Source organism: Salvelinus fontinalis, chromosome 21 (genome assembly GCF_029448725.1).
Source record: "Salvelinus fontinalis isolate EN_2023a chromosome 21, ASM2944872v1, whole genome shotgun sequence".
Taxonomy (NCBI): Eukaryota; Metazoa; Chordata; class Actinopteri; order Salmoniformes; family Salmonidae; genus Salvelinus; species Salvelinus fontinalis.
Window position 1 is genome coordinate 50,980,731 of NC_074685.1, and position 18,125 is coordinate 50,998,855.

Below are 18,125 nucleotides of genomic sequence, written 5' to 3' on the forward strand. Positions count from 1 at the left end.
TTGAACACTGTGGCCTGAATGCAAGGCGTCACATCTGATGGAAAACCTGGCACCATCCCTACGATGAAGCATGGTGGTGGCAGCATCATGCTGTGGGAATGCTTTTCAGCGGGAGACTAGTCAGGTTCGAGGCAAAGATGAACGTAGCAAAGTACAGAGACATCCTTGATGAAAACTTGCTCGAGTGCTCAGGACCTCAGACTGGGGCGAAGGATCACATTCCAACAAGACAACGACCCTAAGCACACAGCCAAGACAACGCAGGAGTGGCTTAGGGACAAGTCTCTGAATGTCCTTGAGTGTCCCAACCAGGGCCCGGACTTGAACCCGATCAAAAATCTCTGGAAAGACCTGAAAATAGCTGTGCAGTGACACTCCCCGTCCAACCTGACAGAGCTTGAGAGGATCTGCAGAGAAGAATGTGAGAAACTCCCCAAATACAGGTGAACCAAGCTTGTAGCGTCATACCCAAGAAGACTCAAGACTATAATCGCTGCCAAAGGTGCGTCAACCCAGTAGAGTAAAAGGTCTGAATCCTTATGTAAATGTGATATTTTAAGTTTTTTCTTTTTAATCAATTTGCAAACATTTCTAAAAACCTGTTTTTGCTTTGTCATTATGGGGTATTGTGTGTAGATTGAGGGGGGGGGGGGAAACAATTTAATACATTTTAGAACAAGGCTGCAATGTAACAAATGTGTATATGGTCAAGGGGTTTTAATACACTGCTCAAAAAAATAAAGGGAACACTTAAACAACACAATGTAACTCCAAGTCAATCACACTTCTGTGAAATCAAACTGTCCACTTAGGAAGCAACACTGATTGACAATAAATTTCACATGCTGTTGTGCAAATGGAATAGACAAAAGGTGGAAATTATAGGCAATTAGCAAGACACCCCCCAAAACAGGAGTGATTCTGCAGGTGGTGACCACAGACCACTTCTCAGTTCCTATGCTTCCTGGCTGATGTTTTGGTCACTTTTGAATGCTGGCGGTGCTCTCACTCTAGTGGTAGCATGAGACGGAGTCTACAACCCACACAAGTGGCTCAGGTAGTGCAGTTCCTCCAGGATGGCACATCAATGCGAACTGTGGCAAAAAGGTTTGCTGTGTCTGTCAGCGTAGTGTCCAGAGCATGCAGGCGCTACCAGGAGACAGGCCAGTACATCAGGAGACGTGGAGGAGGCCGTAGGAGGGCAACAACCCAGCATCAGGACCGCTACCTCCGCCCTTAGTGCAAGGAGGTGCACTGCCAGAGCCCTGCAAAATGACCTCCCGCAGGCCACAAATGTGCATGTGTCAGCATATGGTCTCACAAGGGGTCTGAGGATCTCATCTCGGTACCTAATGGCAGTCAGGCTACCTCTGGCGAGCACATGGAGGGCTGTGCGGCCCCACAAAGAAATGCCACCCCACACCATGACTGACCCATCGCCAAACCGGTCATGCTGGAGGATGTTGCAGGCAGCAGAACGTTCTCCACGGCGTCTCCAGACTCTGTCACGTCTGTCACATCTGCTCATGTGCTCAGTGTGAACCTGCTTACATCTGTGAAGAGCACAGGGCGCCAGTGGCGAATTTGCCAATCTTGGTGTTCTCTGGCAAATGCCAAACGTCCTGCACGGTGTTGGGCTGTAAGCACAACCCCCACCTGTGGACGTCAGGCCCTCATACCACCCTCATGGAGTCTGTTTCTGACCGTTTGAGCAAACACATGCACATTTGTGGCCTGCTGGAGGTCATTTTGCAGGGCTCTGGCAGTGCACCTCCTTGCACTAAGGCGGCGGTACCGGTCCTGCTGCTGGGTTGTTGCCCTCCTACGGCCTCCTCCACGTCTCCTGATGTACTGGCCTGTCTCCTGGTAGCGCCTGCATGCTCTGGACACTACGCTGACAGACACAGCAAATCTTTTTGCCACAGTTCGCATTGATGTGCCATCCTGGATGAACTGCACTACCTGAGCCACTTGTGTGGGTTGTAGACTCCGTCTCATGCTACCACTAGAGTGAGAGCACCGCCAGCATTCAAAAGTGACCAAAACATCAGCCAGGAAGCATAGGAACTGAGAAGTGGTCTGTGGTCACCACCTGCAGAATCACTCCTGTTTTGGGGGGTGTCTTGCTAATTGCCTATAATTTCCAGCTTTTGTCTATTCCATTTGCACAACAGCATGTGAAATTTATTGTCAATCAGTGTTGCTTCCTAAGTGGACAGATTGATTTCACAGAAGTGTGATTGACTTGGAGTTACATTGTGTTGTTTAAGTGTTCCCTTTATTTTTTTGAGCAGTGTACTTTCCGAAGACACTGTACGTACTCACTGTGAGTCATTTTGTTCAATGTGTGTGATCTTATGTTTAGCAGATGTAGTTAAAACATGTGAAATCAGCTCAGTTCTGTATGGGATAAATTCTGCTTGGGAAATATCCTGTGCCTGTGTTGTCATCATAATGATTAGCAGCACTAGTTCAAACATCTGGAAACAGACACCGTGGTGTGTATGTGCTAGAGAGATTGAGATGTTTATTAAATCAGTTCTTTTGAGTGAACATTAAACTCAAAAAGGAGCCCATGGAGATGTTTTAAGATTGCTTGAAAGGTATTCAAAAGAATTCGCCATCTGCTTGTAGGTGTTGGAGGAGGATGGCGTTGGGGAAAGCACAGAGACAGAGCTGAGCCCCGACAGATGGTTCATCGCCCCTTGGTACATCTTCTTCCTGGCCTGGTTCATACCGTCCCCTGGTCTTCTCACCAACATCCAGCGCTCCAAGGCGCACCTTCACTCTCTGCCCTGGCACTCCATCTACCTCTGTATATCTAGATTTACTGTAGGGTGCCACGTGTGATGGCAGCATCCTGGAAAGACACTCTACCAGCTGGTGTGAGGAGGTACTCCTTGAGGTTGTTGTGCACGTCTATAGCAACTCTAGTTGCCGTCATGTTCCTTGGGTCCAGGAAGCTGGTGTCCTCTTGTACCACCTGCCTTCACTCTCCTGGTCACAGGTCCCCAATGAGTGTGGAGTGGTCAACAGATGTGGGGTGGATGTACCGTGTTGATGACTCTGTTGTCTGTGATGCAAAGGCAGTTGTGGAGGGCCCCGCAGGCCTTCACAATGGTCTCAGCTTTCTCTGGACCAACCTCGTGGGCTCGTCCCAGGATCCTCCATCTTGCAACAAGGAATCCAAAGGAGTGCTCTAAAACTCTACTCTGGCTCCACCTAGTGGATATACACTACACAAGGCTCCTCTTGCTTGGTAAGCTACTCTGGCTACCCTTAGCGGATATACACTACACAAGGCTCATCTTGCTTGGTAAGCTACTCTGGCTCCCTTAGTGGATATACATTACACAAGGCTCATCTTGCTTGGTAAGCTACTCTGGCTCCCCCTAGTGGATAAACACTACACAAGGCTAATTTTGCTTGGTAAGCTACTCTGGCTCCCCCTAGTGGATATACACTACACAAGGCTCCTCTTGCTTGGTAAGCTACTCTGGCTCCCCTTAGCGGATATGCACTACACAAGGCTCATCTTGCTTGGTAAGCTACTCTGGCTCCCCCTAGTGGATAGACACTACTCAAGTCAGACTCAACAATGATGTGGACAAAAGTGCATTCTGCCCCCAAAAATCTAGCTCCGCCTATGCACATGCACTCACGTCGATCGACGGAGTGAACCTTGCAGTGACCTTTAGCCTGCAGTGGCACTATGACTCCAGCTAGCTTGCCCCACTACCCCAAAGCTAAACCCTAGCAGCGTTTCACTTCAAACAAGGACACTGACATGGTTTGTCCTCTGTACGTCCCAATAGATATACATTTGATGTTGTTGTGTTTTGAAAAGCAGAAGAGGACAGTAAAGACAAATAAACTGAGAAAAAGGAGAGACATTTGAAGCAAGAAACTTTGTGAACCACATCCATAATGGTCTCTCTCCATCACCATCTCTGTCTCTCTTTTGTCTTCAGTCATCCTCCTTTCTCCCCCCACCCCCACTTTCCACTGTAGACATCTGGTCATATATACACTGAAGGTTCTCTGATCACAGACCCAGCCCTCCTGTCCTCCTCCCCCTCTCCACTGAAAAGGGGGGGAACTTTCTCTACCTGGGCTGGCAGAGCTTTGATGAGGCTGTGTTTCCCCCATATTCCCTCAGCGGAACGTCACTGAGCCTCGATTGTTCACAGTGAGGCGGGTTGGAGGGATAGAGGTCTGTAATCAGACTGGAATAGAGTCTGGGAGAGAGAGTAAGAGGGGAAGGGGGTAGGATGGGGAAGAGAGGGCTCACATATGCTCCACTTTCACCAATCCAGTTTAATAACTCAACCTGCCACACACTTCCACCTCGCACATACTCACTCACGCACACATGAAAACACCTATGTACACTGCCTTTGTGCCCTAAATACAATCTCTTATGCATCCCCAGTCGGTAGGAAAGAGTATTAAGAGGCTCTTACCGCAAGGCCTGGTTCACCCTTTCGCCCTTGGGGTCCTGGCAATAGTAGAGAAAAATGGGTCGGCTCCACATCGTACGTCTGCCACCAGCCCGTGGTGGGGGGGTTAAAGGGTGCATAGGTGGGTTTGGTGGGCCGTTGGGTGACAGGTGCATTGGTGGCTTTGGATAGCTTTGGATTGGCAGGTGCATTGGTGGCTTTGAATTGGCGAGTGGCTGTGACTTTAGGCGGGGCTATTGTCTTTTTGGCTGCTGTAGGCTGTGGTTTCTGTGGTAGTTTCTTTGGCCCGGGGCTGACTGCCCCCTGGGCTAGAAGGGCAGAGTCTGGCTTCTTCTTGGTAGGCTTGGCCGCAGCAGTGACAGAGGGTTTCTGCTTTGCCTCCAGCCCCAAGGTGGTCTTCTTGGGGCTGCTGCGAGAGGTGGGGTTGGCTAGGATGGGCTTGGGAGGGGTGGGCTTGAAATTGGCAGGCTTAACAGGGGTGGGCTTGACATTGACGGGCTTGATTTGGGTGGGCTTGGGGGATTTCTGAGTGATGGTGTAGGTTTTGGGGGAGGAGGGAGGGGCAACTCCATTCCTGAGTGGTGCTGTAATGGTCTCGCTCTGAGCCTTGGTCGGGAAGGCTAGCCCAGGCCGTGTCGTGAGTAGCATCACAGTACCAGGCAGGGGAGAAGGAGTGGTCCTAGGGGTGGGCTTTAGCAGGATGGCCGGCACCACATACCTAACAGCAGAGGCAGCCGCAGTGGCGCTCCTTGCTAGGTTCATGACCATGGGCTTCCTGTTCAGCTCGGAGGGAGCTGGCGGAGCCAGGCTGGCCGTGATGTTGGGGTCTCGGGTTAAGAGGGGAAGGAGGGGCGCTATGTTTGGCCTGTAGGTGTCACCCTCCCTGCACTGTTTCTTAATGTACCTGCAGTAGTTGTGAGCTGCCTGGGAGGAGGGGATCAAGTCAAACTGGCAAATGGCACCCTCGAACTGCACCGAGCCCTGGCCCATCTTCCCGAGCAGGAAGGAGCTCTCAGGGTCCAGGCCTTCTCTGTCGCCCGAAGTCAAGTCTGCGTGAACGCTCTGCTTCCCACAGGCAGAGTACAGAGTCACCCTCTGGTCACGGATGTCCAGAGCCAGGTGGTGCCACTGGCCATCGTGGAGGTCGTAGTGGAGTGGGACGGCGCTATTGGGCCCTGTGTGGAGGACAAGCTGCCCCGGGGCCAGCTGCAGGCCCAGCAGGAGCCGGCGGCGGCCGGTGAGCACGGTGAAGAGGAAGGCGTTGTTGACACGGTGGGAACGCACACTCAGAAGCAGCGCCAGGTTGGGCCAGTAGGACGGTGGTATGACTGAGCGGGCAGGGGCCTCCACACGTGCCTGCTGGGTGAGGATGACTCCCGATCGGAACGGAATGATCCCCGGACGGATGGAGCTTGATGTCTTCTCTCCCTTGAGCCCCAGCCTCTGGAGGATGTCCAGATCTGCAAGAGAGCAGGACAGGTGTATGATTAGAGTGGCCACGCACACACAGACTGAAGGAAGAATGGCACTGGGAGTAACCGTTTTACGGGCTGCTGACCAGTTATACTATTTTGTGTTTTTTTGCGCTGATTTGAACTGTTTTTGTACATAATGTTTCCGCCATCGTTTCCTATGACCGAAAAGATCTTCTGGACATCAGAACAGTGATCACTAACCTTGATTTGGAGGAAGAATTCTACTTCAATAACTCAGCTGCGCAGAACATACTGCTGACCTGAGACCAGGCCCTAATCCAAGACACCCGGAAGAGGAAAAGCAATATATATAGAGGCCGACTTGGGGGCACCCTGATGAAACTAAATGCCTCTACCCTCTGTTCTATTGGCGAATGTACAATCACTGGAGAAGAAACTAGACTGTCTCTGTTTGAGACTATCTTATAAATGGGACCGTAATACCCTATGCTTCACGGAGTAGTGGCTGTACGAGGACATGGTTAATATAAATCAAGCTGTTTTTCTATGCATCGACTAGACAGAATGGCAGCGTCTCATCAACTAATGGGCGGGAGTATGAGTCTCTTTGTGAACAACAGCTGGTGCGCAATCTCTAATATTAAGGAAATCTCAATAGTAGACCATACTATTTACCAAGAGTTTATCTATATTTTTCGTAGCTGTCTACTTACCACCACAAACCAATGCTGCACTATGACTGCACTCAACAAACTAAACTCAGCAAAAAAAGAAACCCTGATTTCCTGCAAGACAGGAATGTCAGAGTTCTGCCATGGCCAGCGAAGAGCCCGGATCTCAATCCCATTGAGCACGTCTGGGACCTGTTGGATCGGAGGGTGAGGGCTAGGGCCATTCCCCTCAGAAATGTCCGGGAACTTGTAGGTGCCTTGGTGGAAGGGTGGGGTAACATCTCACAGCAAGAACTGGCAAATTTGGCACAGTCCATGAGGAGGAGATGCACTGCAGGTATTAATGCAGCTGGTGGCCACACCAGATACGGACTGTTTCTTTTGATTTTGACCCCCCCTTTGTTCAGGGACACATTATTCCATTTCTGTTAGTCACATGTCTGTGGAACTTGTTCAGTTTATGTCTCAGTTGTGTAAATATTTGTATGAACGTAACAAGATTCAACATGTTAAGTTTACTGAAAATAAATGCAGTTGACAGTGAGAGGACGTTTCTTTTTTTGCTGAGTTTATATATATATCAGAACATTAACCGTGTGTAAGTAGATACGTGTGTAGGTAGATGTCGAAAGATAGATACAAATGATTTGTTGCAAGTTGGGGAGGGGGGGGTTCACACCTAGCTCAGCTATTACACAATTCTTTAGTAAAGGTTGAATAGTCTATTGTTCAGCTAATAGCCCATCCTGCTACGCTTGTGAAAAACAAATAATAATACTTTTCCCCCTTTCCATATGTTAAAGATTCCAATTGATAAAGTGTTTTTAGCCACAATCGGCACCAACCCCAATTAAAACATTTGGGCACAGTCGATAGCATGCGCGACTTCAGGCTAGAATGTTGAGGGTTCGAAACCTGCTCCCTGCATTACATTATTATGCCGGTCTCAGAGCAAATAGCCTAGATTGTTACTCCCATCTCATTCCTCGCTCTCTTCCACACGTCTTTCAGCATGCTTGTGGGCGTGCTGGCAGGATGTACTGTTTTTTTATTCTGTATATATGAATTACAAATCAGCCTTTACTTAAATCATGTTTCTGGTCTATTGCATAGTTACAATGTGTAATCATTGATGTCCCAGGAGCAGAAGTGGTAAACACTGTTGTGTTTAAGTGTATAATTGTAATACATACATGCAGACACAGCATCATTCAAATAATGGAGTTTGATACACCAGGTTTTGGATATATGACTGGAAAAAAACTTGCTAAATAGCGATTTTCGAAAATTAACTTTATGACAAAAAAATATGCACAATCGTTTGTCTCTACATTAACTACCATATTCCTCTCAATTGTACATTTTTGCTTGACTCGTTATGACGTTATACACTGCTCAAAAAAATAAAGGGAACACTTAATTAAACAACACAATGTAACTCCAAGTCAATCACACTTCTGTGAAATCAAACTGTCCACTTAGGAAGCAACACTGATTGACAATAAATTTCACATGCTGTTGTGCAAATGGAATAGACAAAAGGTGGAAATTATAGGCAATTAGCAAGACACCCCCAATAAAGGAGTGGTTCTGCAGGTGGTGACCACAGACCACTTCTCAGTTCCTATGCTTCCTGGCTGATGTTTTGGTCACTTTTGAATGCTGGCGGTGCTTTCACTCTAGTGGTAGCATGAGACGGAGTCTACAACCCACACAAGTGGCTCAGGTAGTGCAGCTCATCCAGGATGGCACATCAATGCAAGCTGTGGCAAGAAGGTTTGCTGTGTCTGTCAGCGTAGTGTCCAGAGCATGGAGGCGCTACCAGGAGACAGGCCAGTACATCAGGAGACGTGGAGGAGGCCGTAGGAGGGCATATTCGCCAGTGGCGAATTTGCCAATCTTGGTGTTCTCTGGCAAATGCCAAACGTCCTGCACGGTGTTGGGCTGTAAGCATAACCCCCACCTGTGGACGTCGGGCCCTCATACCACCCTCATGGAGTCTGTTTCTGACCGTTTGAGCAGACACATGCACATTTGTGGCCTGCTGGAGGTCATTTTGCAGGGCTCTGGCAGTGCTCCTCCTTGCACAAAGGCGGAGGTAGCGGTCCTGCTGCTGGGTAGTTGCCCTCCTACGGCCTCCTCCACGTCTCCTGATGTACTGGCCTGTCTCCTGGTAGCGCCTCCATGCTCTGGACACTACTCTGGACACCATTGCAATTTTTTTTTTTTATCAAAAAACAACTACTTATCACCACTGTTTAATTCTCAAGAAACACAATTTGTTAAGTTTTGAACTTTTTTGTACATTTTCAAATGTAAAACTGCTTTTTAAACGTGTACATGGACTTGCTCCACAACAAGTCAAGTGACTACTACTACTTTACTATCTATATGGTCACACACTAGGGGAGCAATTAATGGAAACTGTAGAGTTCCAGTGTGTAGAACAGCTTTTGCCCAATCTGCATTTTTACCACTGGAGCCAACTTCCTGAAAACTTAAAAATGTGTAGCTAATGTCAGTGCTTTTACACAGTGGTTGAAAAAGTACCCAATTGTCATACTTGAGTAAAAGTATAGATACTTTTAATAGAAAGTTACTCAAAAGTAAAATACTACTTGAGTAAAAGTCTAGAAATATTTGGTTCTAAATATACTTAAGTATCAAAAGTAAAAGTATAAATAATTTCAAATTCCTTCTATAAAGCAAAGTGCCAGCGGCACCAATTTTTTGTTTTAAATGTATGGCTAGCCAGGGGCAGGCTCCAACACTCAGACATAATTTACAAACTAGGCATGTGTTTAGTGAGTCTGCCAGATCAGAGGCAGTAGGGATGACCAGGGATGTTCTCTTCATAAGTGTGTGAATTAGACCATTTCCTGTCCTGCTAAGCATTCAAAATGTAACTAGCACTTTTGGGTGTCAGGTAAAATGTATGGAGTAAAAATTATATTATTTTCTTTAGGAACGTAGTGAAGTATAAATAGTAAAGTAATGTACAGATACCCCAAAAAATTACTTAAGTATAAACACTTTAAAGTAATACTTAAGTACTTTACACCACTGCTTTTACACCAAAAGTTAAAACAGTGGTTAAAAGAACAGCAGGTTTATTGCCACTTACGAATTTTTTTTGTTGCTGTTTGTTTTTGTTACTGTTTTTTTACTATTTGTTTTTACAACTCATAGGTCCAATAACAATGTGTCCGATAATTATTATGTGCAATGTCTTGACTTCTGTGTGGAAACTTATCTGTATGTCCTGACCTCTGTTTTTTGTACTATTCTTTTCTTTTCTTTTAAATATGTTTGATATCTGTATGTAGTCTGCTCGTAAATGTTTTTTTAGTTTATATGTTCACCTGCCTGGGGACTGCAGATGGAAATGAGCTGTTGGCTAAACCTAGTACAACACATTTTTATCAAGTGTACTGAGACTTATGTTTTGTTGTATATTGCGCCTGTTCAAATAAACGTAAAAATAACGATAATAATAATATGTTCAACGGGAAAAATCAGCCCCCGCTCGCAACCGCCCAGCAAGTGGGCCCTGGAATACACCATGGGGACTGCAGGCGATGGGACTGCCACCGACTGCTTTGGGTTGATTGGTGTGTCTCTGCTCTAAGACAGAAACATGCACTCCATAGGGAATTGGGAGCCAGAGACGCAGCCATTGTGTTTAGCACCTGGTTGGTGTTCACAGCCTTTCTGGTATCCCTGCCAAACTCCATAGGGCCCGACTCCAATTTAGGAAATGTACACTTTTCCTACGCACGCCTTTCCTGCGCCCTTCTCAGTAGTTACCTTATGCAGGTGCGTAACGGGCTTTGCAGGCTTGGTGCGCGCGCTCAATACATTTAATTAAACCGCTGAAAACCCTCCCACTTACTGGCCAACAGATTTTCTCGTGGAGTGTAAATGTATCTTAAGCTATCCCTTTAAAAACGGTGCACCTTTAACTCAAATTTTGTCGACAAACTAGAATACATAAAAAAACAGGTTCAGAATATAGGGATCAACAAAAGAAAGCCAACTAAATATGTGCATATTCATCTCCGATTGAACACTAACTGGTAGATTAAAAAAATACTCTGATTTTGTAGATTACTTAGGCCCATTTTGGGGTAAGGAAAGTATGTATTATTCATTTAAAAAACAAGTTTGGAGAGCCTACAGTGGTTTGATTCATCCGGAAAGTTGCCATAATCAAGTTCAATCCATTAAATATTGGAAGGTGGAAAAAAGTGTACAATAAAGGGTTGAACAATAGCCCTATAAATCTACATTAATCCTCACTAATCATGGAACTGTCCAGTCGTCGTGAACCGTGCACAAAGGTCCATGTTTAACCTGCTACGTGTGGTTCCATAATGATTCAAATAGGCTACATGTCCCAAATTTTTGCACACTACAGTGAGAGTTATAAATGTATGTGGGTATTACTGACGGTGGCTCCCAATAGTGGCTAATATTTAACATGATACCAAATGTAAAATATATAACGGAGAAAAGAGCATAAACAGGTTCAGCCCTACAGAATCCTATAGCTTGCGTCTCCAAATGTCATCCACGCAAATGATGAGGGCACACAATTAATAGTAGTACAGTTATTTATAGACTACTTAACTGTAGAAAGGGGGCCTCAATACATAATTTTCCGTTTCCTTCCATATGACTGGTTTCACAATCATCTCTAGGGATCCTTCTCAATCCCCTTCTCCAAATGAATTACTAATATACCTAGCTCTTATTGATTTATAAATTACAGTGCATGGAGCATGCTGTTATTTCTATCAGAAAAAATAAAGTAGATGCTTTTTCCCCTTTTCCCGCATGTTCACACGACCTTATTCGCCGTCTCCTCGCACGTAAAGGTAATGGAATTAAGTCAAGGTCTGAATACGACATATCTGTAGACACACTTCCACCACACCTTCTGTTCATAGATCTCCACCCAGAACAAATAGCGGGTGAATAGCAGGCAATTCTCACACTTAAGTTCAAGGTCCTAATACGCATAGAGAAAAGTACAGAAGAAGGGAATTATGTTCCATTTGTGCGCCTTTAACTCGGGTCGGAATTGGCCCCTATGGCCTATGCCTCTTCGCTTCTAGTTCAATTCCACATAATGGATGAGTTCAGGGCCTCATTACTCCAAAATTGTTTGTTTTTTTTAAATGTTAATTTGAACCAGAGCAGTTATTGCAATTCTGTGTCAATTGTGTTCATTTGTGTCTTTGGAAAGCCGCAAACAAGAGCCATCGCACCTTAATGAGCCGTTTGAGCTCTACACACACATTGCCATGGAAACGTCCAAATCCCATACAGCATGTTTACAGGCTTGTGCTATGAGCACAATATAACTCCAATCCAATCTGTTGTACTGCTTTTCCGCTATTAAACAGCCACTGTGAAACCAGGGTGGAAAAGAAAAGAAATGAATGCCAGAAGGAAGTCATGTCTTACCTTCAGAGTGTACTTGTGCAAGTCCCAGATAACAAGTACAATATAAAACTGTACAGAGCAATAGGACTCTCCTGTGAGGAAGAAAGGAGAGGCTGGTTAGAAACACTCTACAGCAATTAATGTTACAGCTAGGTTGGCTCACTAAACAACTTATAAAACTTAAGGCCCAAAATGCATTTTTTATTATATTGAAAAACGTACCTTTCACGAGACACTATACTTCACTTTATATCATTGTAGTTGATCATGACATGAGAAAGACTTATGAGTGGTGCTGCATTATGGTGACGTCAGGTGAAAAAAAAAGCTTAAATCTGGGTCAGAACATACCCCCAAAACAACAACCCAATCACAGTTGGTCATTGAATAACTCTCTCCATCATAATTATCATCATCATAAAGAATTGCAATAAAGTTCTCTGCAGAACTATTTCACGTTAAAGGTAGCTAAGTCTCTAACACCCGGCAGCAGCAACATCCACTGACCATGTCCCTCTCACCACACTACAGGGATCGTGTTCACTGGGCCACGCAATGGAGAACCTTCAAAAACGTTTAGCAATGGAAAGCTACAAAAAGCATTTCTTAACAGGTCCAGGTAGTCCCTCCCTGTTTCAGTCTGTTTTCTATTTCAGTTTGGTGTCCCAAGAGGGGTGAGGTGAGTGAATGACAGGTGGACTAGTAGCTCCAGAAGGCGAGGTCAGTATAGGTGCATCAAAGCTGGGCCCGAGAGACTGAAAAACAGCTTCCATCTCAAGGCCATCAGACTGTTAAACAGCCATCACTAACACAGAGAGGCTGCTGCCTACATACAAACTCGAAATCATTGGCCACCTTAATAAATGGATCACTAGTCACTTTAATAATGGCACTTTAATAATGTTTACATATCTTACATTACTCATCTCATATGTATATACTGTATTTTATCTATTGCATCTTGCCTATGCAGCTCTGTCATCGCTCATCCATATATTTATGTACATATTCTTATTCCACCCCTTTAGATTTGTGTGTATAAGGTAGTTGTTGTGGAACTGTTAGATTACTTGTTAGATATTACTGCATAGTTGGAACTAGAAGCACCAAGCATTTCGCTACACTCACATTAACATCTGATAACCATGTGTATGAGACCAATAACATGTGATTTGATTTGGGTGAATAGGGGATCCTGTAACAGGAGGAAAGGAGCTGTCACTGTTTGGTTATTACCATCGGAAGACATCGAGAGACACTGGAGGAAATGTCTTAAGCAGCTGTGGGTGAGTGGGGGTTAGCAGGCAGATAGACAGAGACTCAACTCCCATCTCCCAACATCCCCATCCGCCAACCCCCCCCCCCCCCTTCCCCAGTCTGAACACAGTCATTCTGCTTTAGCAAATAACAACCCGGAGAACCAGAGAATGCTCTGAAACCACTGTCTGACCTCACAGTAAGTAACGCAGCGGAGTGCCATCATCACCAACCCGACACCACTCTAAACAGCTGGTTGTGGTCTCAGAGGTCTGGGAGTGTGTGTGTGTGTGTGTCACGGCAAGCAGCTGGTTGTGGTCTCAGATTGTCTCTTATCAGCTGAGCAGGGAGCCGCTGGAAGTGAGTCTCATTCTGTCAGTCGGTTTTCATGTATGTGAACCAGACGTAATGTTGAGTCAACTAAGTTTGCTTGAAATTAACAGTATTTTTACAGTTGCACTGTTTTTACCGACTAAAGTCTACCTACTGGGCTGGCAAAATCTGTATCCTAAAGATGGTTTGGTTCGAGGAGATACTGATGCTTGTATGACGGGCTCTGTGGCAGGTCCGGGCTATGTGGGTTTGCTGGGCAATCGGATTCTATTCGTTTGGAAACAACACTCAACATAGTTGAGTAGGAAGGCCTGCCCTCTCGAAGACCTCTCCATCCTGGTTGACAACTCCTCAGTGTCGCCCTCCCAGAGTGAAAAGAACCTTGGCGTGACCCTGGACAACAGCCTGTCGTTTTCTGCAAACATCAAAGCAGTGACCCGCTCCTGCAGGTTCATTCTCTACAACATCGGTAGAGTACAACCCTACCTCACACAGGAAGTAGTGCAGGTCCTAATCCAGGCACTTGTCCTCTGCCGTCTGGACTACTGAAACTCGCTGTTGGTTGGGCTCCCCACTTGTTTCATCAAACCCCTGCAACTTATCCAGAACGCTGCAGCCCGCGAGGTCTTCAACCTTCCCAAGTTCTCTCATGACACTCCACTGGCTTCCAGTCGAAGCTCGCTTCCACTACAAGACCATGGTGCTTACCTATGGAACAGCAAGAGACACTGCCCCTCCCTACCTACAGGCTATGCACAAACCCTACACCCCAACCTGAGCACTCCGTTCTGCCACCTCAGGTCTCTTGGCCCTCCCACCCTGTCCCAACAGTGGAACCAGCTTCCGAAAACATCTGAAACTCGACCTGTTCAAACAGTATCTTAAATAATCCTCGTCATCACCCTCCCCCCAGCTCTTGACTCTACTTATAGCTACGATTGAGGAAAACATTTCTCTACTGTATATGCCTGTGATATGTGGTTGTCCTACCTAGCTATCTTAAGATGAATGTACTAACTGTAAGTTGCTCTGGATAAGTGTGGCTGCTAAATGACTAAAATGTCAAATGTAAATTCTTTGGCATACTTGTTTTGATTTTGCCTTTTTTTTTTTTATCAGGTAAGTCATTGAGAACAAGTTCTCTTTTACAATAACAACACGACAAACTCTCTACATCTTCCCTTATGTAAGAGATGCACAAATCCAATCAGTGGGGGGCACAATCGGGAAATGGTCTATTATTTATTGCCCCCTTTTGACATCTTTGAGTCATGCCAAAGCGCCCAACTGTTCAGATGTTGACACCTCAATGATGCCTGGAGCTTCTGAGTGACCGTTACAATCAATATACCAGGCAGCCTGTCTGACTTAAAAATGGCATTATACTAAAGCTCTGTTTCTCATTTTGTAGTCAGTGTGTAGGGCTCCTCTTACTCTACTTTTCTGCATGCCTTCGACCTTAGTGGTTCCACTGACCTCTGTCCCTATCCTCAGACTCTCAGTCCTTTATTACCTCCACCATCTATCTCTGTCCTCTCTTTCTCTTTTTTCCTAATCTGTATTTCTCTCTTTCTATATGTATTTCTCTCTCTCTCTCTCTGTCAGAGCGCTATCCATCTGGTCTCAACACATATACACATTTGATTGAACTTTGAGAATATCCTGATTTATTTTTTTTGCCAATATTGTTAGCTAAATAGGTTACGCTGTTTATTGTCATCAGTTGAACAACAAAGCCACTGTAGACACCAGTGAAACAAGGTGGTGTAGTTTCATTATACATTTATTCATATTGTTATGATATATCACTTTGAAAACCTAGCTGTTTATTTTGAAGAGTAGATAGCCTAACAGTGACTAGCTGTGGACACCAATTGTGTCAGGACATGAATTGAGGCACTGGACATTCCTTGATCTACTTCCTGGCTCTTCCCTTCCTTCTGCCTCCTTTTATTGATTAACAGACTCGTTCATTCATTGGGGGTAATACGATTTTGGGATATTCCTTTCATATACGAAATGGTAGGCTATTTGATAGTGAAAGTCATCTGATAAAATATGAATAGTATGACCTGTGAAAAAAAATGAAAGCCTATTTAGCCTCCTTCATGGAAAATGAAAAGTTGACAAACAAACAACACGAAAGAGACTGATAACAACCAGTTGCTTGTTTGGAGACGGATAATGGACTGACGAAAACCAAAAACAGATGGAACTCAAAAGTTGACAAATCACTTCACAGAATCTCCCTCTTCGATAAGACTGAGCGATAGCTGTTCACACAACTCACCCGCCGAATCCAGCTGGTTTAAGTGTGGAGTGCGGTCATTATCCGGGTCCGTCGTTAGTACTTCATTATGCAGTGTGATTTGTTAAAATAGTTACAACAAAAAAACGACGAATAGTCGCTGGAATGGTCAACACTTCAGAGGCTTCGGCTAAGTGAAAACGAATGTCACATTGCCTTCTAAATACCGCCACTTTTAGACGAAAGACGTTCGATTTCAGTCGCCGGGTGAATTGAATAGGCTTAATTGTACGCGCACTTTGCGCTGAGACAGCTTTGACGAGAGCGCTGTGCATTCCAAAGATAACATAGCAAATGTATTTTAGGTTATTTTTAAAATTAATAATAAACCTACAGTTTATTATTAAGGCATATAGTAGCATAGGCTTCTTCTCACTGTCGCCCTCAACGGTATTCTCCTAAAAACCCTTGCTTGACTGCATATTCGACCTAAATTAGCCTATTGTAACATCATATTCGAAAAGGTTACAAAGTAGATCCTGTTCCAACTGAATCAGTAACTTTCTCTGGAGCTTAATACAAACAGCTTCAGGATATTTCAGACTCTAGGCAACTGTAAACCTGCCACAAATGAACATCGTTTGTGACAGGCTGCTGGACCGTTGCCAGCCGGCAGGTAGGATACATACCAAGAAGGTTGGGCCAGTAAACGAAACGTCGCTAGTTCGAACCTCCGAGCCGAGTAGGTTACAAATCAGTCGATCTGCCCAAGGCATCTATTCCTAAATGCTCTGGATAAGAGCGTCTGCCAAATAACCAGGTGAAAGTGGAGGAGACAGGTTAAATAAGTATTTTTAATCCTTGAGACATGGACTGTGTATGTGTGCCATTCAGAGTGTGAATAGGCACGACAAAATATTGAAGTGCCTTTGTACGGGGTATGGTAGTAGGTGGGTTTGAGTGGGTCAAGAACTGCAATGTTGCTGGGTTTTTCACACTCAACAGGTTCCTGTGTGTATCAAGAATGGTCCACAACCCAAAGGACATTCAGACAATTTAAACCAGCATCCCTATGGAACGCTTTCGACACCTTGTCCCCGAAATCATTTAGGCTGTTCTGAGGGCAAAGGGGGGTGCAACTCAATATTAGGAAGGTGTTCTTAATGTTCTGTACACTCAGTGTATGCAGGCTAGGATAACTGAACATCTGCATTCAAAATCACATCGTAACTATCAGTCAGGTCCACTTCAATTAGGCTGCATATGCAAGTGTGTGAGTGACTCCATCACGTTCATATCAACTTCTGATCCCCATCACAGAAAACCATCCAGTATAGAAATACTTACTTTGTGTCGAGATGAGAGGTTCTGCAATCTCTCCTTCGGATCCCTAGATTCATTTGTATTCATTTGTCCTGGCAGTCAAAAACCGGATCTGTTAATCACAGCGTGACTCCTTTGCAAGGGAACAGAAAGCACCGGTTGTCCTCTAACACATTTGAGAAGCTTGCAATACAGTTCCAAGGGAAAGCTCTTCTGTTGATTTTCCTATCAAGACCAACATAAATGACTGTGGTCAGCCAGAGAGCAGTTTGACAGGAACCTTTCCAGGGTGACTTTCTTCCGATATTCCCCGTGGTTCATTCATTTATGCCGATCCGTAATGAGGGACGTTGAATCAGAAAGAAAACGTTTAGTTCTTGAGGAGGTTACGGAGTCAGGAGCGGAGGGCTCATCCTTCTCCTTTTTAAACAGCCTCTCTGTGGGTGACCGACCGTAAGGCACCGCAGCACATGGTGTCGGGTTACAAACCCAGCGGTTGCGCTGGGCAACTACACGAAGCCTCCAGGGGGTGGCCACACGAACCCGCTTAATCGGGAAACTGTCCTGTTAAAATGACCATTGAAGTAATCCACGGCCGTATGTGAGAAGGTGCGTATATTCATTATCTACAATGTTATGAAAATAGTCTCGACGGGATCTTTATGCACTAGAACGTTTATTTTATTTTATTTATTTAACTGGTTTAATTGAATTCATGTACCATGTCAAACAGATGATCATTACTTATGATGAGGGCCTGGAGCATAGATTTTTCCTGCATTAGCCTGTGACTCTTAATTAACTTGTTTCACAAAACCTCCCAGCACTCTAGTTTTCACAGATGTTGCAGCAACCTTGGCAGGTGTGTCTTACAAGTCACCCTTGTATAAACAGGAGCAAGAGCCTTTGAGATAGACGTGATTACTTAAAGCTGCAATTTGTAACTTTT

The 18,125-nt window shown here is 45.1% G+C and overlaps 1 protein-coding gene across 1 annotated transcript in view; it reads right to left on the reverse strand.

Annotated features, from left to right (window-relative positions):
* The window catches only part of col27a1a (collagen, type XXVII, alpha 1a), a 210,187-nt gene extending 192,519 nt beyond the window's left edge, over positions 1 to 17,668 (reverse strand). Inside the window, exons 1-3 of the mRNA XM_055875638.1 lie at positions 17,201 to 17,668; positions 12,037 to 12,107; positions 4,464 to 5,920 (exon numbers count right to left, since the gene is read on the reverse strand). Coding sequence (XP_055731613.1) covers positions 4,464 to 5,920; positions 12,037 to 12,107; positions 17,201 to 17,253 — 1,581 coding nt within the window. The 5' untranslated portion in view covers positions 17,254 to 17,668. The remainder of the gene's footprint in view (positions 1 to 4,463; positions 5,921 to 12,036; positions 12,108 to 17,200) is intronic.
* Positions 17,669 to 18,125: the final 457 nt, after the last annotated feature.